This window comes from Sceloporus undulatus, chromosome 7, assembly GCF_019175285.1.
Source record: "Sceloporus undulatus isolate JIND9_A2432 ecotype Alabama chromosome 7, SceUnd_v1.1, whole genome shotgun sequence".
In the NCBI taxonomy this organism is placed as follows: domain Eukaryota; kingdom Metazoa; phylum Chordata; class Lepidosauria; order Squamata; family Phrynosomatidae; genus Sceloporus; species Sceloporus undulatus.
In genome coordinates, this window is record NC_056528.1 from 24,032,925 (window position 1) to 24,054,667 (window position 21,743).

Consider the following 21,743-nt stretch of genomic DNA (forward strand, 5'->3'; position numbering starts at 1 on the left):
TATAATCGAGAATCCAAGATGGCGGCGGGTGATTTCCCCCGGGTTAATATCGCCACCGTCTGTAACGAAAATCTCTGTGCCCACACCAAAAATGGCTGCTCTCCTCTCTCTCCCTTTCTTCCTCTCACCCCATCACTACTTTAAACAAAAACCTTTCCGGCCAAAGAACAAAGATTCGGCTCGTTAAAAAGGAAGGGAAACAGAATTTCTCATCCAGAAACAAATATGGCGCCATTTCCTCTTCTCCCCCTTTAAAAAAAAAAGATGGCGCCCAGGGGAAGGAAGAGAGGAAGAAAGAAAGTGCCAAAAGCAAAGATGGCTGCCGAGGCTAATTTCAGTCACTGCGCATGCGCAAGTAGAAAATCGCCTTCTTCTGACCGGAAATTGACAGTTATTGAGAATAAAAATAAATAAAAGGAGAAAGGGAAAGAGGAGGAGAGGGGGCGGGAGAGTATGTCGGTCAATTACGCGGCGGGGCTGTCGCCTTATTCGGACAAGGGCAAGTGCGGCCTACCGGAGGTGAGAGGCGCCTTTTTGGGTTGCCATGGAAACCCCCATCAGGAGGGCAGCCCTCTCTCTCTCTCTCTCTCGACCCCCAAAAGAGACCCCTGCCCCCTTTCTTCCAGTGACTTCAACACCCATCATCCTTGGCCATGAGGTTTTGGGAGGGGGGCTAGGATTCAGTTGGGGGCATTTTGTTGCTCCTGCCCTGCTATTTTAAAACAAACACTTGAAATGGGGTTTCAAAAAGCCCAGGCAAGAACTGGCCTGTCTGTCTTTACTTATTTACATGGGCTGGATCCGCACTGCAGAAATAATCCAGTTTGACATTGCTTTAACAGCTGTGGCTCAGTGCTATGGAATTCTGGGATTTGTAGTTTTGTGGGACAACAAGCTACAAGTCCCAGGATTCCACAGCAGTGAGGGATGGCAGTTAAAGCAGTGCCGCTGTAGTTGCAAGCATTACTCTTTTGGATGCTGGCTGGGGCATTCTGGGAGATGTGGATGGAGGGAGCCGCTTTTGCATGTTTCATTTCTATTTATTAGTTTTATTGCGATGATACAAGTTACAATAACTTTGTCATTATTGCCTTTTCCCCAAAAAAATGGGTCCAGAGAGAGAGACTCAGGCTGCATCCACACTGGAGAAATGACCTGGTTTGGAACCGCTTTAACTCTTTTCTGGCTCAAGGCTATGGAATTCTGGGAGTTGGCATTTGTTGGGGTCCAGAGCGGAGCGGGAGTGGACATGGGGCTGCACTCTCTGCTTATCACAATCCTTACCCGACTTTCCAGCTAAACCTAACATTCATCCACTTAACTTCTTCCCTCCAATTCCCTGTTCAGTATTTTGATCCGCCAGATGAACTGGAGAAGAAAATCTGCCAGTTGGCGGACATGATCCGGGATGCTTCCAACATCGTCTTTCACACAGGCGCCGGCATCAGTACGTCTTCAGGAATCCCAGATTTCCGGTAAGGGGCTGCTGGGCTTTTGGTCTGCTGGAGGTGGGAAGTAAATTCCTTTTTAAGTTCCTTTTGAGGCACCTCCGAACCACAGCTGAATGGTAAGGCAACTATTCCTACAGTCCAGTGCCTGTTATTTCCCAGTTGGGAGTCCTCTCTGCAACTCAAGAGAATGAGGACCAGTCACTGTCTGCAGCACTGAGCCAAAGGGGCCAACGGTTTGGCTCAGCCTAAGACACCCTCCGAGGTTCAGTTTTTATTAATGTTCATGAGGACTAGCACTTTCAGTTGCTCAGGGTCAGAGCTCTTCCTCTGTCTGCCAAAATCACAGAGATTTTAAGAAAGTGCTGTATCTGAAATGGAGCAAGGCAGTTCACATGACGAGCTGCAGTCTACCTATCCTTATGCCATCCTAAATGGCTTCATTTTTTCAGTGCCAAGTGCTCTGTTTCTCATAAGTGAATAATAATGATAGTAATACACTGGTGCCTCGGGATACGAAATGATCGGGTTACGAAATTTCCGGGATACGAAAAAGTTGGATTGGAAAAAACTGTTTCGGGTTACGAAATATTTTTTGGGTTACGAAATTCATTTCGGCGCGAAATTCAAATGCTGCAAAGTGCAGCTATAGGCTTTCCAGTGCTAACGGAAAGCCTTTTCGGGTTACGAAATTTTCGGGTTACGAAAGGAATGGCGGAACGAATTAATTTTGTAACCCGAGGTAGCAGTGTAATGCTCTTTGGTTCATGTTCTATAGTTGGTTGTTGTTGTTGTTTGCCCTGAAGTCATTTCCAACTTATGGTGACCCTAAGTAGAACCGATCTTGGAATTTTCTTGGCAGTGTTGTTTCAGAGGGGGTTTGCTACCTTCCTCTGAGGCTGAGTGAGTTTGGCTTATGCAAGGGGTTTCTATGGCCGACCTGGGATTCACACCCTAATTTCCCTGAGCTCAAGTCCAATACTCAAACCATGACACCACGCTGGCTCTCAGAAACCTAGCTAGCAGCCAGTATCTCAGGTAAAAAGTTGCATTTCTTTCCTTCCTGTAGAGGCCCAAATGGTGTCTGGACGATGGAAGAGCGAGGTCTGGCCCCCAAATTTGACACCACTTTCGAGAACGCGCGGCCGTCGCCAACTCACTTGGCCCTCCTGGGCCTTCAGAGAGCCGGCATCCTACAGTTCTTGGTCAGCCAGAATGTGGATGGTCTTCACGTCCGTTCCGGCTTCCCCAGGTAATGTCTTTGTGCAAAACGCAGTGGACAAGAACATTGGCCCCAAACAGACTGGTAGATCTCCTTGAATGAACCTGCCTGAGTTTTGTGGCCTCTTAGTCCCATCACTCTCATATGCCCATTCCATGTGGGTAGCGGGAGACAGGGCCTTCTTGGTGGCTGTGGGACTCCTTTCCACTGGAAGCTAAGCTGCCTCATTCTCTGCTGTTCTACCACCAGCAGGCAAACACCTTTTTATTCAGAAGGGAACAAAGGGGCCATACAGACATGCCAAAATAAAGCTGCTTCGGGTCACTTTGGAGGTATGCTATTTAAATGATGCATACATCCTAAGAGGCCAGAAACCGTGCCTAAGGACTGGAGTGCAACTTTAGTGCAGCTTCTGGCCTCTTAAGATGCGTGTGTCGTTTAAACAGCATACTGTACTTCCAAAGTGACCCGAAGCAGCTTTATTTTGGCCTGTCTGTACGGGCTCATAGTTACTTTACCTATACGAAGTAATGTTTTTGCATTACTTTCCAAATTTACTTTTTAATGGGCATTTTGAGATGCAGGAGGTTTTTTGGGGGGTTTTTTTTTTTGCTATTTTCTTAGGCCATTTTTTTTTGCTATTTTTTTAAATCCACTGCCCCATACATCTGGCCACAGTCGCATATGCCTTGGCTACATTGCATTTCTATTGCTGTAACAGGTTTTACGTGGTCTGCTCCTTGGACACTCTTCAGAAATTTCAGTGGCTTCAAAATGCTGCTGTCAAGCTGCTGATGAGGGCTGCTTAGAGGGAGCACATAACTCCCATATTGCAGCAGTTTCACTGGCTACTAGGCTAACCTGCTGACTGCAACCATTTCTCTGGGTGTGGTTACACTGTAGATATAATGCATTTGACATCACTTTAAGTGCTGTAGCTCTGTACTATGGAATCCTGGGATATATTGTTTTGCAAGGTCTTTAGCCTTTTCTACCAAGGTGTGCTGGTGCTTCACAAAACCACAAATCCCAGGATTCTGCAAGATGGAGCCATGGGAGTTAAAATTGTGTCAAACTGCATTATTTTACAGTGTAGATGCACCCTCACTTGCCTGCATCTTGAGTCCAGGACCACCACTTTGGATAGCTCTGTTTTACAAGGCCTGGTGACATGCAAGTTGGTCTTGGCTAACTATCTTGTCTAACCAAGCTTCCTCACCCCCTGGCTCTTCATTTTTCTGTCCTGCGCAGGAACAAACTGGCAGAGTTACATGGGAACATGTTTGTGGAAGAATGCATGAAATGTGGCAAGTATGTTCTCTTCCTTCCCTTCTGTTTTGGTGGCAGCCTTCCTGCAAACTAGAGCAAGATGCTTAAAAAAGTACAAAACAGACAACATAATATAATTGAAAAAACATGACTAATGGTGGTGGTGGGGATATAATATGAAACAGATACCAAGACCACAAAGTAGCCCAATGCATGCAAAACCTAACTCAGCTTGCAACAGGGGCATAGCCTTACTTCCTGTCACCATTTTGAGAAGGGTTACAGGGGGGCAGGTGTTTTTGCTTCCTTTGGGGGGGGGAAGGTGAGGCCCACAGGGATTCTGGGGGAGGAGATTGTCCCCTGGCTTCCCACACAATTACCTGCCCCACCATGCCAAAGGTGGAAAGGTGGCCAAGGAGGGAATCATGGTGAAGAGTGTATGGCTGTTGAAGAAGCCACAGAGCACCAAAAGAAGACCCTGGAAGGTCTATATTCTTTTAATGTAAAGTGGGAAACCTTTGGGGGACTCTTGGATTTGGACCACCTTGTCCCTTGACTGTGCTGGTTGGGGCAGAGGTAAGGCAGGAGGCTGGTGGACTGCAACTACCAGCAGTTCCATAAGCCAGTATTGCCAATAATGCAGAACGCTGGGAGCTGCAGTGCAACAGCATCCAGAAGGCCTCACAAGTCCCACCATGGATCATAGGGGTCAGAGACCAGAGACAGGCTGGGAGTGCCCAGGTTGGGCTCTCCTCTTTGCCCTTGCTTTTCCATGGCTTCGTTGGAGACCTTAATGGCCCTGTTCCTTCCTCTTGGCGTGCGGCATTTGTTTCCCAAAGACAGTACGTGAGAGACACAGTCGTGGGGACGATGGGCCTGAAGCCAACAGGAAGGGTGTGTGATGTCTCCAAGCGCAGAGGGCTCCGGTCGTGCAGGTATGGCTCTCTTCCCCAGGCATCAGTCACTGGCGGTGAGGGGTGTGAGGGCAGGGAAGCCCTCCAGATTGGCACATTAATACAATTTGTCTGTTTCTTTTGCAGTTCACCATTTGTTGTAACTGACCTTAATGTCTTCTTTTTTAAAAAAAACTTTTACAGGGGGAAGCTAATGGACACCATCTTAGACTGGGAAGATTCCCTGCCAGATAGGGACCTCAATCTCGCTAGTGAAGCAAGCCGGTAAGTTCTTCAAAAGCATATTTAAGGCAGCCCTGTTCAAAGATTATGATCATCAGACAGCAGAATTACAAGTGGCACCACATATTAATTTTTTAATGAAGTTTTTGGAAGCCCCAGAGTTACACTCAGTTTCGTGAGAAGACACTTTCTTTGTAGCGATACAAAACCTAAAATGTTAAACCTCACTGGGATTGACACTAGATGACCATTGGCTTGGGGGATCTAGCAGCTGTATTGAAGTTGTTGGAGCTCCCATCAGCCACAGACAGTGGCCAGGAATGATGGATACTGTAATTGAAGGGACAAGGGCCATCTTTACCTCCCATAATTTCCCCCACATGGAGGGGTGGTGGCTTTGGGATCCAGAAATTGCCACATTTGGGTGAATTGCCAAAATAAATAAAAGCTTTTGGAAATTGTCATGAAGTGTTATGATTCAGCAATTGTCACATTTTTCTGATTATCTCCCCCATGTAATGGGAGAAATTTAGGGGCTGCAGCTCAAAGAAAACAGTCTTGGGGTCTACAGGTTCCTCCAATGTAGTCCAAGAACACTTCAAGGGCTGCGAGTTTGAATCCAGCCACCTCACCGTTTAGAAAATGGTTGTCCTTGTTCATCTGGCATAGATCTCTTTTCTTGCTGCAGAAGGGCTGACCTCTCCATCACTTTGGGGTCCTCCCTGCAAATCAAGCCCAGCGGGGACCTCCCGCTCTTGACCAAGAAGAAGGGAGGGAAGTTGGTGATTGTCAACCTTCAACCAACGAAACACGTGAGTTTGCTCTTGACTCGGCCGTGGGTTGGGTCAGCCTTGCTTCCGTTTACAGTGGGCCTTCCACATTCACTGAGATTAGGGGTACAGGACTCTCGTGAAAGTGGAAAACTTGCAAATAAAGAATCACTAGTTCTTTTTCCTGAATACTTTTCTAGGAATCTCTAGGTCGTCCAACACAACTCTATGGTCAACTTCCAGTAGAGTTGCACTGGAGGAGCTAGACCAGTGCCTGAATATGGCTTTCCAGTACAGTGGTACCCCGGGATACGAATGCGCCGGGTTACGAATTTTTCGGGATACGAAAAAATCCCATAGGGATTTATTGCTTCGGCTTACGAAGGTTTCTTCGGGTTACGAAAAAACCGCGGCGCTATTTTCCGCCACCGGAGGGCAGCAGAGAGCTATTTTTCCATTAGCGCCTATGGGAATTCGGCTTACGAAGGTATTTCGGGTTACGAAATTAACCGCGGAACGAATTAATTTCGTAACCCGGGGTACCACTGTAATGCCAAGACCCTATGATGGAGTCGATTTAACACTCAGTCAAATTTAGTCTTAGTTCTGTGGGTCACCTCCCTTTACTTTGTTTTTTTCTTTGCTACATGAGAAGCCCAGTATCTGTAGGGGTGAAAACCTGCCCCAACAGCCTACCTGTGTGACCTGATCCAAACAGACTGAACATAAAAGGAAAAAGGGAGGAGGAGATAGAAGGGAAATAAGACCTGTGGTTTACCAATCCCTATGCCTTGTCCCCCCATTTTCAAGGACAAGCATGCAGACCTGCGCATTCATGGTTATGTGGATGAGGTCATGACCAGACTTATGAAACACCTGGGACTGGAGATCCCTGAATGGAGGGCACCGGTGGTGGTGGAGGAAGCAGAGCCAGCTGAGGCTAAGCCGTGGGTGAAACCCAGCACGGACTTCAAGTTTCTAGGCAAAGAGGAGACTGCCTCTCATTGCAATGGCACCGGGACAGATCCAGGATATGTTGCTCCTCTGAAACGGGAGTCTTGCACACTGGGCAGCGACTCCAGCACAGCCAAGCAGCTGAAATTGGAGCCACTCCCCACCTGATCGGCCCTTTCTGACTGTGTGTGTGTTTGTGTTGCCTATGTATGTCTTGGAAAACACTTTTCCCTGCAATTTATATATGATTTTTTAAAGACTGTCTCATTGCACATTCTTTTATTGAGGTTTGTTTTTTGTTTCCCGGGGTTCTCTGGAAATCAATGTGGTCCTACAGGTGGGGTTGGACTGCAGATCCCAGCATTTTTCACCAGTTAACTTAACAGGTTAGACAGCTGCTGGGAATTAGAATGCCATAACACCTGGAGGGCCGTACAATTTTAGAACATTTTCTATTTTGCCTGCACAGCTATTTTGTTTATCTCTTGTTGTCTTTGGGAAATTGGCAAACGAACCACTGAGGTTCTCTTTTAGCAGAATCCTGGGGATGAGGGTGTCCCTTTTTTGTCAGTAATATTACTAAAAATATGAAAAATCAGGGTGGGCCACATGTATCCCTGACACATGATATAGGAGCAGCCAAACTTCCAGGACTGTCAGGGATGATGATGTCCACACAGTTCCCTTGAGAGACCTTGGGGGAAAAAAGACCCAGGGAAAGAAAGATTTCCTCCTGCCATGTAGGACAATTTTGCCACTTTTTAGCCCTCTCAGAAAAGGCAATTTCCACCCAACTTTGGGCATTCTCTATGATGCTCTCGTTCTCAATTGGCTTATGGTGGTAAACCACAGTCTCCTGTTTGCACAGAAGCCCTCAGGTTTTCCTACCCAACCACCATCCTGCACACCCAACTTTTCCCTTCTCTTTAGTCTCTCGTGACCTGCAGGGGGAGATTGGAGACCTCCAAACCCATTTAGGGAAACTGGTGTATTTACCCTGGGTTGAAAAACTTCCTTGGACTTCCCACAAATCCTGGCCATTCATTGTGCTTCCATGGGGCTGCTGGGGGTAAAGGCTCACCTCTGTTTTTGTAACCTGGTTTTTCTGTTTGTTTTATTTTCTATTTTTGCCCTCAATAACAGGAGAGACTTGTCTGTCCAGGCCAATATGACAGCTAGAAATCCTGAACCATCTCCTAGCTTGGGGATGTTTCCACAATGTGGCCTTTTTTGGTCTTGGTCCCTTCTGTGCAGCCTTCAGGTCTAGAAACATGTCTGCATCATGGTAGCAAAGGAGAGATTCTCAAAATACACCCAGCATCCACAGCCACTGCTACTTCTCTGCATCCTGTTCTCAACTCCAGGTTTTGTTGCTTCATTTGTCAATGATTAATCTGATCTTTGTTCCCAGATATATATAGATACACACATCTATTATCTCCTTGTTTTGATAATACTGTTGGGGTTTGTGGGGGCACAGTTTTTAGTGGAAGGAATTTAAAAACTTGGCTTTTGAGTGTATATAATCCCCATTTTTTGCCACTTTAAAGTCTGGAAACTTGTCCATAGTTTGACTAAATGGCATTGGATCCCCACTGTCAGGTCTCCCTTAAAAGGAAAACTCAGGCATCAGCAAAGTCTGGAAGGAAGCAAACCTTGATTCAAGAGGACAGATCCCTCCTTTGCAGCCCTCAGCAGCCCCTAAGTTAACTCCCTTTTTAAAAGCAAGACAAATAGAATTAGACTATAAACCATGTCTTGTGTAGGTTTCCTTCATTCTTTCCATCCACTAGCTTTGCCATTAGAGCCATCCCAAGTTTCTTGGAACCAGCTCCAGGTTTTTTTTTTTAATTCCCATTTCCTCCCCCAGTTACTCTGAATGAACTTTGGGCTTGTCACACAAGTGTTGCGAAGGCCATGGAGTTTGGGGCTTTTTGGACAGCAGGGAGGATTCGGTCAGGACAACCTAACCGTGTGCTTGGTGGTGAGCAGTTGCATCCAGCTGACTGCTAGCAAGGAGCAGGTGAAGGTCGGAAAGGCTGCACACAACTGAATGTTTAGAGGGAATTTAGAAGCCTTGGTCTACTGCTCAGAAACTGGCCTAAATACCCTCAAGGCACCAGATCCTTCCTGATCTTGGAAGCTAAGCAGGCTCAGTCCTTGGATGGGAGATCACCAAGGAATACTTGGTGCTGGAGGCTCTATTGCAGAGGAAGGAACTGGCAAAAACCCTGCTGAGGATTCCTTGCCTAAGCAAACTTTACTAAATTCTTGGGGTGGCCATAGCTTTTATGGGGAGGAAAAGGTATCTCCAATCCAGCCCCTGCCTTCTCTTGAGGACAAGAATGAGGAGGGAAAAGTGAGTGCTAGTTCTAGAAAGGACAGAAGACACAACTGGAAGGAGAGGGAGAAAGTTGCAGCCAAAAAAGGGAAGAAATAATTCATGCAGTTGGATGGATGCATAACGGGATGAATGAGGTGCCTACTCATACAATGAATAGAAGCAGGGGCACAACCCTGTACCCTTCCCTAAAATGCTGCCCCTGTTTCTCATAGTTCCAACTGATGGTTGTACTGATCTGGGAAAAAGCAAAAGCAGGCAAGTTGCATTTTGTGCATAATCTGGTTGTTAGTGTCCATGGATACCTCAGCAGGAATCGCAGTGTTACATAAGGTGCTTGTGTTTCACAGAAATACATCTTTAGTTTTTGAGCAGAAGGCAGACCATGAAACGTGTGACACTTGGAGCCTGTTGAGTAATATATAGATAGAGACAAGAGTCTTTTGAATCAGTCAGTGAGGCTTTGAATCCACAGAGGTTCAGAACAGATTCACAAGCCCTCCAAGGTACTCTCCCACTTTGGCCAGGACAGTCCCAATTAATCCTCTGCCATCCAGCTTTTTCAGCTGCTTTTAAAATGCCCCAGTTTCTTTCTCTTTCCCCCTTTTCCCTCAACTTACTTCCATGGCTGCAAACGCACTTCAGAGCTTCTCTTTTACACACACAGAATTGCAGATGCAGTTGAGTGCCAAAAATGAACAGACGACTCATATTTCTTGTGCATTTAACACTTCATTTTTTCCAGCTTGGATCATTAGTTTCTATTTACATGCAAAATACTTAAAAGGGTTAAGTACATGTATTTTCTTTCTATATAGTGCGGGGACGCGCACACGGTACTCACATGTACCGATCCCCTTCTACCCTGCGCCCATCATATCAAGATACTTGCCGCTAATTCTAGGTGACATCAGCAGCCCCCACAGCAGAGATCCCAAAGCTTTGCCATTCTTGGAAAGCAGCTTTTTACAAAAATTAGTTGCATCATCTATAGCCCCAATGTCCCTGATGTAGAGCAAAGTGCCTCCCACCCCAAATGAAGCAGTCCTCGGTATTTACAGACCTCATTTATGTCCTGGATTATTTTATTCAATACAGGAAGTCCCAACAGTCCCATTCATGGACCTATGTTCCCAGTCTGTGAAGTGCAGCCTTTTCCGCCTAGTGTTAGGTGATGTGGAAACAGAGACTCCCTTCTTTGTCCCTTAGGATAAGCAAATGGTTTTACCTACGAAGCCTAGGTTTGTTGCAGAGGGCGGGAAGAGTGGAAAGAATCTAATTCAAACAAGAAGTCCTAGGGCATTAAAGAAGATGCCATCAAGCCTGCAGAAAGCTAGTGCTTTCTTGGCAGGGTAAGTGGATGGGGGTTTCTTTCTGCAAACTACAGTGGTCTCTTTAAAATAAAGTGCCAAGGTGTGGATGTTCAGAGGGACTTCTTGAGATGGGTTGTGACATTTTTCTCAGCCTTTGGGTCATATGCCGAAACTCCAGCGCCTTTGGCATTTTGATAGGAGAAAGTGGAACCAACTTTGGATGCTGGCGAAATATGAGGGAAAGAGGGATAAAGATCCCTCAGGATTTCTTTGAAGTTTGCACCAGAGAAGGTTTCATTTTGGTGCAATCAGTTGTGGCAAGGCTCAGTAAGACTCTTCTGTGGGCACCATGACAAATATACAGTTAGAATGCATGGACCTGGAGGGGATAAAAGGTTCCTTTTCTCCCCTGTAGTGTTTTAGAAAATACAGGTCTAATTGTGGAAAGGTCTACCTCTCTGGATGGCTTCAAACAGAGGCTGGGCAGCTCCCTGTTGGGGACGCTCTAGCTGGCAATCTTGCACTGAGCTGAGCAGCGAGGTTGGACTCAAGGGCCTCTGGGGAGCCCTTCACACTCATGGGACCTTTGGGTGTTTTTTATTTTTGTAAATATGGACACAGCACCAACATGGTGTAGTTCTTTGAGTGTTGGACCAGGGCTTAGGGAGACAAAGGTTCAAATCCCTGCTCAGCACTAGACTCTCCCTGCAAGACCTTGAGCAAGTCCTGCTCTCTCAGCCTTTGAGGAAGGCCATGTATCCTCCCCTGGTTAATAAATCTTGCCAAGAAAACCCTGGGAAAGGGTTGTCAGAAGTTGGAAATAACTTGGAAAAGAGGATCAGTGTGTTGTAGTGGCTTGAGTGCTGGGCTAGGACTCTGGGAGGTCAGGGTTCAAAGCCTCACTCAGTCAAGTAAACCCATGCCTTTCCCTCTCTGTTGGATGGGAGTGAAGCTGTTTTGCTCTGCAAATACACACACACACACTCCCATTACTACCTCGGTTAAGTCCTCAACACATTGCCCAGGAGAGATGGGAGAAGGCAGCAAGAGGAGAAGGTCACAGCTCTTCTGCTGGTTCCAGAATAACCTTGCCAGGCTGGTGGGGCTCCGTCCATGCCACTGATGCCACGCTGTGCCCTACGGCAAGACCCTCAAAGTCCACGTGCGTCTCCTCGGGGAAACTGGCCTCAGTTGTGCTGTTGGTGTTGCTCAGAGCCATCTCTCCAGTCTTTTGCAGCTGTGAGAAGAGTGGGCTTCGCTCCTTGCCAGTGTGGGCATCTTGTGCATATTCAGTCCAGAGGGGTTTCTCTGGCTGTTTAGCTGCTTGGTCAGTAGCAGGATCCCTGGTCAGGGACACGGCAATCCTGGAAGAGGCATCATCGTGGAGTGACCTGGAGAAAACTGGGGGGGGGGGAAGCACAGAAGTGCAAAAGGAATTTACACTCAGTTAACTCCACAAAAGAGCAGGGAACCTAATCTTGCCCTTCCCCATAGGCTCAGGCAAAAGCAAATTGATGCAGCCTTTTCTAGCTTGTCTATTGTTCCTGATTAATAACTTGGGCCCTCTTGACCACCTTCTGATGTTGTTTGGCCACATGCGTCCTGGTTTTCATCTGTGAAACCTCACAGTGTGTGCAGCAGCAATCAGGTGAAGCCTTCTTTATGGCTCCGTCACTCACCTCTCACAGGTACAAAGTCACCTCCAGTCTCAGCTTTCTTGTGGGAAAAAGTACTGAAGGATGGAAAGATAATCAGGGTGAAAGAAAGCAACAAGACCTGTGAAGCCAGAAAGAAAGAGTTTTGGCATCAGGCATCCTTTTCCCATTAAATGGAGTCAAATAAGCACGCCAGCCATACCCATGGTCATATACACACCGCAATGCATGTGCTTGTCTGAGCTGCTTTGCTGCTGGAATGCATCACCAATGCTTGAAGCTTCTTTAGCTGCTGTAGGAGGGACCTGGGTGCAAAGGGAAGAAAGCTGGGGAACTGCCACTGAGAAGGCCCTGTTTCCCATCTTTCTAACAAACATGCCTGGGAAGTTGGGACAGAGAGAAGAGCTTCCCCTGAAGACCTCAGAGCTCAGGCAAAGCCCTATGAAGAGATACAGGGTGTATCCACACTGCAGAATTAAAGCAGTTTGACATCAAAATTTTTGTATTATACCCTTGAGCCTCTGAGGATGTGGCATATTGAACAACGTACGTTCAGACACATCATATCTGTGGCTGCCGTGAATACAAGGAAGTGGGGAGATAAGAGGAATAAAGTTCCTCAGAGGAACCTTGAGGACATCTAGGATGTCCTCACAGTTGGTGGCCTAAACAGTGGGGCAGGAGGAAGTCCACACAGTGGTGGCAAAGGTGGAGATAAGTGGGAGCCCTCGTAATTGGTGGCAGCACAGGGATTAAAGGAAATGCTCACAGCCTCCTGCATTATTTGCCCATGGAAAGTTCAGTTGCCAACAATCCTCCAAGGTGACTTACAGGTTCTGCTTCTCCAGGTGAACCACTTTCCTTTGAAGTTCCTGGTTCTGAGCTGTGCAGGCAGACATCCTGGAAGAAAGAGGGAGATGAAGGCATCATACAACAAGAGAGCATCTTTCACAAAGGCAAGGACACACCTATTGGCTCAGGGAACCCAAGGGCCAAACAGTTCACAAGGTGGTTCCCCAACACATTTATACCAAAAAGGTAACATTTGAATCTGATCCCTGTTGGGCAGGGAGGGATGGGAAGGGTTCATTTTTAGAGTTTGGAAGAAAAGAGTTACAAACATTATGTAGTTGTGTGCCTTGAAACTGTTTCCCAGTTATGGCAACCCTAAGGCCATAGGGTTTTCTTGGGGAAAAAATGGTTCAGGAGGCTTTTGCCTTTGCCTTCCTCTAAGGCAAGAAATACTGTAGTCAGCAAGCTCAGTGTGGAAGAAAACTTTACCGGCTCTCTAGTCCGTCGATATATTCTTTCTTCTTCTTCCGACTTTCCTGTGCAGACTGCTTGTTCCTGATCTTCCGGCGAATCTTCTTCAGTATCCTCTCCTCATACTGTCGAACACAAAGGGAACAGATTAGTTGTTTTTTTAATTTTTACCCATATTGCAAGTTTTGCAGATAGGAAAGTTTTTGGTGGGTGCAGGATTTTGGGTGGGGAGAAGGAAAGCATGGTGGGAGAGATAATTCTCAATGGGAATGTCATGTTTTACTAATAAGAGTGGAGAATAGATGAAGGGCAGAGTCTTGCCTTCCCAGGAGGCTCAGACAAACTACTGCAGCCTCTCCTCACTTGTCTGTTCTTCATTAATAACTTTTGCCATCTTGAGGTTGCTTGACCATACATATCCCAATTTTTTTTGTGAAGCGTCGGAAGATACAAATTCATAGTACCATTGTGATTGAAAATGCTCAAATAATAAAAAAATGTGGGATTTGGGGCACCCCGTGTTTCCCTAGTACAGGCATTGGACATCAAGCTTTGAGATGAAGGACCATCCCTTAGAAAATGAGACACATGGGACTACATAAACTCAGAGTTCCCAAGCTATGGGTTTCCCCGGTGAGTTTCCAGTCTTCTGTGGGGCAGGTGGGAAAGATTTGGTCCCATGGCAATGCTCTTCTTACCTTGGTGAGGGGAAGCTGGGTGGGTAGTGCGACCCCTTCCTTGGCTAACAGCTTCTTCTCGTCCTCAGTCAGCACCAGTTCTTGGGACAACCCAGGGCCACTTTGCCTCATTGCACATGGGTTCAGAGCCTGAGGATGCTAAACCCAACATAAGAGCATTATAGGTACCGAGAGATCCTTGCTATGAACAGCCCTGCTCAGGTCTTTCCAATAGGGCAGTCATGGCTTCCTTGACTGATCCAATCCATTTCTAAGGTGGTCCTCCTGTCTGCCTATTGCCTTCCACTTTTCCCAGCATTACTGTCTTTTCTAATGAGTTATGTTGTCTCATGATATGTGCAAAGTATGATAGCCTCAGCTTGTCAAGAAGACCCTGTGATAGTCTCACCTTAGGGTTTCTGTAAGTCAGAAAGAACTTGAAGCCACATAACAACAATGATGATATTACTAAAGTATGTTATGTCATTGCATTTTGGAAGCAATTTGCTTTTGTTAAACTGGTGGCTTTTGGCAAACTAAGAATAAAAGCTGAAAAAACATTAATAAATCAAGTATCTTAACAAACTGCTGAAATAAACTCCCATCCCTGCTTTTGATGGATAGAAATACTGACCAGTTCACCGTTGTTTGACAGAAGGAGGTCTTTGATGGTCAGAGTGCAGGAAGGCGAATTCAGGATGGATGTGGCTTGCTCTTGCCTTTCCTCTGGATAAAACCCTGCATCCCACATATCTACAAAGAAGAGGAAGAGGAAAGCTATTGATTAGGGTGCAAAAAGCCCAAAACCTGAAGCACATTCAAACCGGCATGCTGGGAAGTTTGGATGCAGCCTTATCCTAGATCTGTCTGGTGACATCTTGGTGGTTCCCACCCAAAAGCTAAATGGTGCAGCTGATTTATTTGAAAGTATAAATGTACAGTACATAGTCTGAAACTGCTGTTTTTTCTAGTGGTTTTAAGTACTAATTTACTAAATATTATATATAAATATGGTATGCAAAGGGATCTTGTAACGTCTTTGGGACTAACTAAAAGAAGCATGAGTTTTTGTAGACTTGAATCTACTTCCTTCGATGCAGATGAAATAGATTCAAGTCTACTGGGTTCAGCATCAGGGATAGTTCCTCTGCAGCAGTGATTCCCAAACTTTGGCTCTCCATATGATTTGGACTTCACTTCCCAGAATCCTTGCTCATTGGCCACAATGCCTGAGGTGCCTGGGATTTGAAGTAAAAAATATATATATGAGGGACCAAGTTTGAGAACCATTGTTCTAAAGCTCAAACTAAAACCCAGCACAGATTGTCAAACCCAATGGACACAAAAGACACCAGCCACCACTGCACACTGGAATGAGTTATGTTTTGCCTAAACAGCAAGACACACCTACACATCAGTGTTATATTTACTGTAAGGTTTTAGTATTATTTAGATATATAAATGGATATATAAATATTATTTAGATATATAAATATTAAATACGTACTTCCAGTTGCTTAAAAAGTATTTGATTTTTTTTAAAAATCCAGATTACAAAGGGTAATTCTGCTACCTTAACTGAGGGATCTGGAGTTGGAAGGAAGGCCAACAAGACCAACCACTTGTCCAACCTGGAATCTGCTACAAAAGCATCCCTGGGAGTTGGCATCCAAGCTCTGTATAGAAACCACCAATGAAGTAAAAGCTGCCATCCTCCAATGTAGAATCATATGTTCACAGAATCATAGAGTTGGAAGGGAACCCGAAGGTAATTTAAACCAACCCTCTCTCTGTTGCTGAAACATCCTTGAGAATTGGGCTGTTTGCTTCATGCCTGGTTTAGCATCACACAGAAATGCTGCCAGGGAAAACTTCAGAAAAGAACCCATAAAAATAATGAAATTGGATTTTGGGTTAGATTAGTCAGCACCCACTGTTCACCCACCTCCTCCAAATAATAGGAAATGAAGCCCTTACTGAATTCAATTGACACTTCTGTCTCTCTCGGTTCAGCAGCTGGGGCTTTCAGGCCTGGCATGGCTTGGTAGGAGGCATCCTGGTAAGGGGTGTAAGCCAGGTCCCCTTGGGAGCTGCCATCCGAATAAGCCCTGGGACTTCCCGTGGGGACAAAATGTGGAGGACTGTCCAGCTGGTCAGAACTGGGGTCCTCGGATAGTCCACTATCACTAGCCGACGGAGACCAGCTTGGGGAATCGAGGACAGCATCTGGAGGTCCCAGGATTGAACGGATGAAGTCGGCATTCTCCTGAGCATTCAGCAAGGTCTAGCAATGAGGAAGAAAGGAGTCCGTAGTGAACGTAGAGGAAAAGATGCCTCTGTTTTAAACCCTCTTTAGGTGCAGGGATCAATCACTCAACAAGGTTCTTGGCCCCAGGGATGGCTTGCCTGGGGCCAGCACCTGAAAGGCTCCCACCTCCGTCCTCCCTGCCATTCGCCACTGGCTCACATTTTCGTCTGGTCCCATCCAAGGCGCCACAGAAGAGCCAAGTTCCACGTTTCGAAGGACACCATCCTGACGGTCAAAGAGGAGGTCCAGTAGCTCCATGCTGTCCAGGCTGGTCATGGCTGCAAGAGACTGAGAGAGGGAAAGAAAAAGGAAGGGATGAAAGAGAAAGAGAGTGCGAGAGAGAGCAGCATGGCCAAAAGGGTATACTTTCTCTGTGCCTCACCATGCACACTGATCATGCCCCGGTTTTCCATTTTGCCCAGGTTCTCTCCTGCCTCTCTGTCCCTTAGTTGAATCCTCTTTATCTTTTTTCCCCTTCTTCCAAGAATTGTGCCTCTCAGAGGGACCAAACTTCAATCATTCTGGAACTTTGTGTTCTCTGAACAGCTGGAATGTCTTTGAACCTTCCGTGCTGCTCACTCTCAACAACAAGCATCAGAGGCTTCACATGTCAAAGCACAATACTGTCTATGGCCATCCCAATACATCTCAAGGTAAGGTTGGAAGCACTTTTAAATTAATTTTGCTGTACAACAGAGTTTTGCAAAACAGCTTTGGACCAATTTCATATATGGCAGGGTTAAATAGAAGTACTTTTGATAGACAAAGATAATAAATAGCCTTTCATCCATCCTTGGAGCATGATATCTATTATTCCACTGCTATTGCTCAGGCTCTGGCAAATCTGAGCCCTGTGCCAAGAAGGGGGGGATTTCTATTGCATGCAAAAATTTCCAACTCACGCCTACGTACCAAACAACGATTCTCATCTCTGACAGTAATACTGAAGACATTCCTGGCTTTGAGGAGAAGAAGGGTTGGAGATGGGTAAATTACTTGACAGAGCAAGTGCTTCTTCTCCAAGAGGTTTATTCCTAAAGTTGCCAAATCTCAGGCCCTGGTTTGATCCTGAACTGACAACTCAGTTTGTCCCGGAGTTAAAGGTTTTGTTCAAGGCTTCTCCGTTTAGTGTGTGCATGTGTAAATGCATCATTCAGGATGTGTCCCCCTCCACCATCACCACCACCATCACCACCTCTGTTTTTCAGACTTTTGCTCCTGTGTTTACATTGCACTGGTTTCCAAAGTTGGACCACAGTGGCCCAAAGGGAAGAGGAGAAAGTGGAGCACAACTCACATCCAGCCGGCCCTACATATCCATGGATTCTTCATCCACAGATTCAACTATCCATAGCTTGAAAATCTTAATATATATGTGTGTGTGTGTGTGTGTGTGTGTGTGTGTGTGTGTGTGTGTGTTCCAAACAGCAAGCCTTGACAGTACCATTTTACAGTGGGCCCTTTATATCTTCTAGTTCCAGGACCTCTCGTGGATACCAAAATCCATGGATGCTCAAGTCCCATTAAATACAATGGCAAAGTAAAATGCTGTGCCTTACACAAAATGGCAAAAATCAAGGCTTGCCTATTGGGATTTACATATATTTTTGGAATATTTTCAAGCCGTGGATGCTTGAATCCATGGATTAAAAAATCCATGGATATGGAGATACAATTTTATTATGCCATGGTTTTTAATGTGACTTGAGCATCCATGGATTTTAGTATTCATGGGGAGTCCTGGAACCAAACCCCAGTGGATATCAAGGGCCCACTGCAGTAGTAATAATAGCAATGCCCCATTGTATTTAATGGGACTTGAGCATTCACGGATTTTGGTACCCATGGAGGATCCTGGAACCAAGCTCCAGCGGATATACCAAGGGGTCCCTGTAGTAATAATAATACTAACCATAAGAGGAATACCCCATTGTATTTATTGGGACTTGAATAGCTATGGATTTTGGTACCCATGGGGGGTCTTGAAACCAAACTCCAGTGGGTACCAAGGGCCCACTGTACAGGGATGTAGCCAAGGGGGGGTTCTTGGGGTCCGGACCCCCCCTTCCATTAGAAAAATGAATTGTGTGTGCTGCTGCACCGCCGCACTCAAGCCCCATGGTGGCACTTAGTCTGGACCCCCCTTCCTAAAAGCCTAGCTACATCCCTGCACTGACACTGTAGCAATAATAATGGTAACAATAATAGCAATACTCCATTGTATTTAATGGAAATTGAGTATCCATGGATTTTGGTACCCACGGAGGTCTTGGAACCAAACCCCTGAGGATACCAAGGACTCACCGTAGTAATAATAATAGTAACCATAAGAGGAATACTCTGTTGTAGTTAATGGGACTTGAGTAGCTGTGGATTTTGATACCCATGGAGGGCCCTGGAACCAAACCCCTGCGGATATACCAAGGTCCCCCTGTAGTAATAGTAACAATAATAGCAATGCTCCATTAGATTTAATGGAAACTGAGCATCCATGGATTTTGGTATCCATGGGAATTCTTGGAACCAAACCCCGGCGGGTATAGAGGGTCCACATACTCACCGCTGTGGTGAGCGACTTGGATTCCTTCCCCTTAATTCTCTTTGCTCCTCTTAGAGCCCTCCGTCTGTCTGAGCCAGAAGCTCTTCTTAGGATGTGGCAAAGGTTAAACTCCAACTGAAAAAGAAGGAGTCAGGTGCATGAAGTCCCTCCCTTTGTCCCCTTCGCCAAAGGGCCAAAGGCTCACAGACTGAAAGAGCAGACACTGCAGCCAGGACACCTTGGGTAATCATTATCTAAATAGCCCTTATCCATCCATCCCACCCCTTGCCTTCCTCACTTCTGAGGTGGGCCCTGAGCCCACAGGTACAAAGTCCTGTCCTTTGGCTGCATTGCAGTGAACTTTTGCCTACTTTTCAAGAATAGTTTCCTCTCTTTGCAAACAACAACAAACTGCTGCCTTTTAGTTCAAGGGGAAGGGGCATGAACCCAGGCCAGGTACTGGTCCAAATTTTAAGGGAGCTGTCCAGCCGATAGGAATGGTCCAGCAGCTGGGATAATTCCTTTAAAATTCAGGCTGGAACCTGGATCCTGAAGGGCTGTATCTTCCCATATGAGCCAGCCTGAGCTTTAAGGTACGGAAGAGAGGCCTTCTTCTCAATCCCACTGCCTTCAAAGGCTCATTTGGTGGGGAAACAGGGCCTTCTTGGTGGCTGCTCCCAGACTTTGCAACTCCCTCAAGGAAATTGAAGATGGATCCTTTCTTTGTTTGCCTTTCAGCGCCAGGTTGAGACCTCTCTTTTCTAACAAGCTGTTTTTTTTATGAAGAAAGGGGCTTTTTCATGATGCTGTAGGGGCCTGAATGTCATGTAGACCCACTGGAGGACATTTTGCAATGGACAGAAGGTGGAAATGTAGGACACTTCCTGGAAAAGGAAGATGCCCAGTCAGCCTGGGCGCACCATTAATTTTAAATTATCAGCAGTATGTATTGCACAAGCCGATGATGGTGCCATCCGGACTGTGGATTTCTTGCCCCTTGAACCCCGATCTTTGGCTTCCGGCACCACGCCCCGGTCATGAGATGGTGGCTCATCGGCTCCCATCCGGAGGCTGTCGTCACCTTGAACTCTGGATCTGGGAGGAGGGAAAGATGGTGGTGGGAGGATAAGAAAGTAGGTGCTTCTTTTCTTCAAGTGCTCCAGCCAATTCTGCTTCCAAAGGGTGCATCTCACCGTCCGTACAAATAATGTAACATATAAATAATGCAGAGGGTGCATCTACACTGTAGAAATAATGTACTTTTAGTGCCATGGCTCCCTCCTATAGAAAGCCTGGGATTTGTAGTTTTGTGGGGGTGCCAGTCCTCTTTGGCAGGGAAGGCTGAAGACCTTGCAAAACTACAGCATCATCTACTCCCATCATGTTCATAAATAAAATAAATCATAGATCTATGTCTGGATACCAAAAAGAAAAGCAGAGGCACTGCAGAAATCATCCAGTTTGGCACTATTTTAACTGCAATGGCTCAATTCTATAGACTTTTGGGACCTGTAGTTTTGTGAGCCATTTAGCCTTCTCTATCAGAGAGCTCTGGTGTGACTACAAACTACAGTTCCCAGAATCCCATAGCGCTGAGGCACAGTGGTCAAAGTGGTGTGAAACTGGATTATTTCTGCAGTGTGGATGCAGCTCTGGTTGTTTCCTTTCCCATACAGATATTGTTTCATAGTTGTGTGCCTTCAAGTCGTTTCCAGCTGCAGCAATTTTGTGTCAGGGTTTTCTGGGGCAGAGAGTGTGTGACTTGCCCAAAGTTTTCTGAAACACATTGTACTAATTTTCTTTTGCGTAGCAATTAAATCCAAATTTTGATGGTTCCGTTGAAATTTCTGACCGTATCTCAATTTGCCTGCCTCTTTCTCAGCTGCACCAAGGGGCACGGTGCGAGTTTTTGTGTGCGTTTGTGCCAAGCAAGTGGGTGGCAAAGGGAGGTTTTGTCTTTTGCCAGAAGAGCAGTAAAAGCACGCCAGAGACTTCATGTTCAGTCCTATTTTTAAGCAGCCGAGAAGCTCTTTCTGGCTGCTATGGGGATCGTTTTCTGTTTCTAACTTCCATACCAGATGGATGGAGTGCTGAGCTTTGCAGAGGAAGAGAACAATACAAGGCGGGAGAGATGTTCCTTTGGGCGCTTGATGCACATTTTCCGCCACATTTCTCTCCCCAAAACCTTCTTGGGATTCAGGTTTCTGTTGATCCACTTCGCTCCCTCTTGAGGGCATGTGCACTATGGAAATAACGCAGTTTGACACCACTTTAAGTCTGTTGGTTGTTGTCGTGTGACTTCAAGTTGTTTTTGATTTATGGTGACCCTCTCATGGGGTTTTCTTGGCATGTTTCTTCAGAGAGGGCTTGTCATTGCCTTTTCCTGAGGCTGACAGAGTGTGAGTGTGACTCACCCAAGTTCACCCGCTAGGTTACATGGTTGAGTAGGGAACCGAACCCTTGTCCCTAGAGTCATAGTCCAACACCGAAACCACTATGCATTGCTGTCTTTTACTAAATTTGCCATTTGCTTCCACCGAGGCTGAGAGAACATGACTTGGCCAATGTCACCCAAGAAGAGGTTTCAGTGGCCAAGAGGGGATCAAACCCTGGTCTCCAGAGTCCTAGTCCAAAGCTTAAACCACTACAACACGCCAAAACCACCATTCTATGGAATCCTGGGATTTGTAGTTTTATAAGGCTTCTCTACCAAAGAGTGTTGGTGCCTCACAAAACTCAAAATTTAGTCTAAGACTGCATCCACAGTGGAGAAATAACCCAATTTGGCACCGCTTTAACTCTTTTCTGGCTCAAGGCTATGGAATTCTGGGAGTTGGAGTGTGTGGGC

General features: G+C 46.1%; 2 protein-coding genes across 2 annotated transcripts; one reads left to right on the forward strand and one right to left on the reverse strand.

The window, feature by feature from the left end:
• The first annotated feature begins 364 nt into the window (after window positions 1–364).
• On the forward strand, window positions 365–7,071 carry SIRT6 (sirtuin 6). Its single transcript, XM_042479972.1, has 8 exons — window positions 365–519; window positions 1,348–1,475; window positions 2,518–2,700; window positions 3,922–3,981; window positions 4,779–4,874; window positions 5,037–5,117; window positions 5,764–5,887; window positions 6,656–7,071. Exons 1-8 carry the CDS (start codon window positions 454–456, stop codon window positions 6,965–6,967), a joined length of 1,050 nt encoding a protein of 349 aa, XP_042335906.1. The 5' UTR covers window positions 365–453; the 3' UTR covers window positions 6,968–7,071.
• Window positions 7,072–9,852: 2,781 nt separating this feature from the next.
• CREB3L3 (cAMP responsive element binding protein 3 like 3) lies at window positions 9,853–19,067 on the reverse strand. Its single transcript, XM_042479952.1, has 10 exons — window positions 18,917–19,067; window positions 16,516–16,644; window positions 16,026–16,332; window positions 14,683–14,801; window positions 14,070–14,207; window positions 13,390–13,496; window positions 12,940–13,008; window positions 12,329–12,413; window positions 12,133–12,229; window positions 9,853–11,854 (listed from the first exon to the last, which is right to left on the reverse strand). Exons 2-10 carry the CDS (start codon window positions 16,630–16,632, stop codon window positions 11,511–11,513), a joined length of 1,383 nt encoding a protein of 460 aa, XP_042335886.1. The 5' UTR covers window positions 16,633–16,644; window positions 18,917–19,067; the 3' UTR covers window positions 9,853–11,510.
• Between the last annotated feature and the right edge of the window lie 2,676 nt (window positions 19,068–21,743).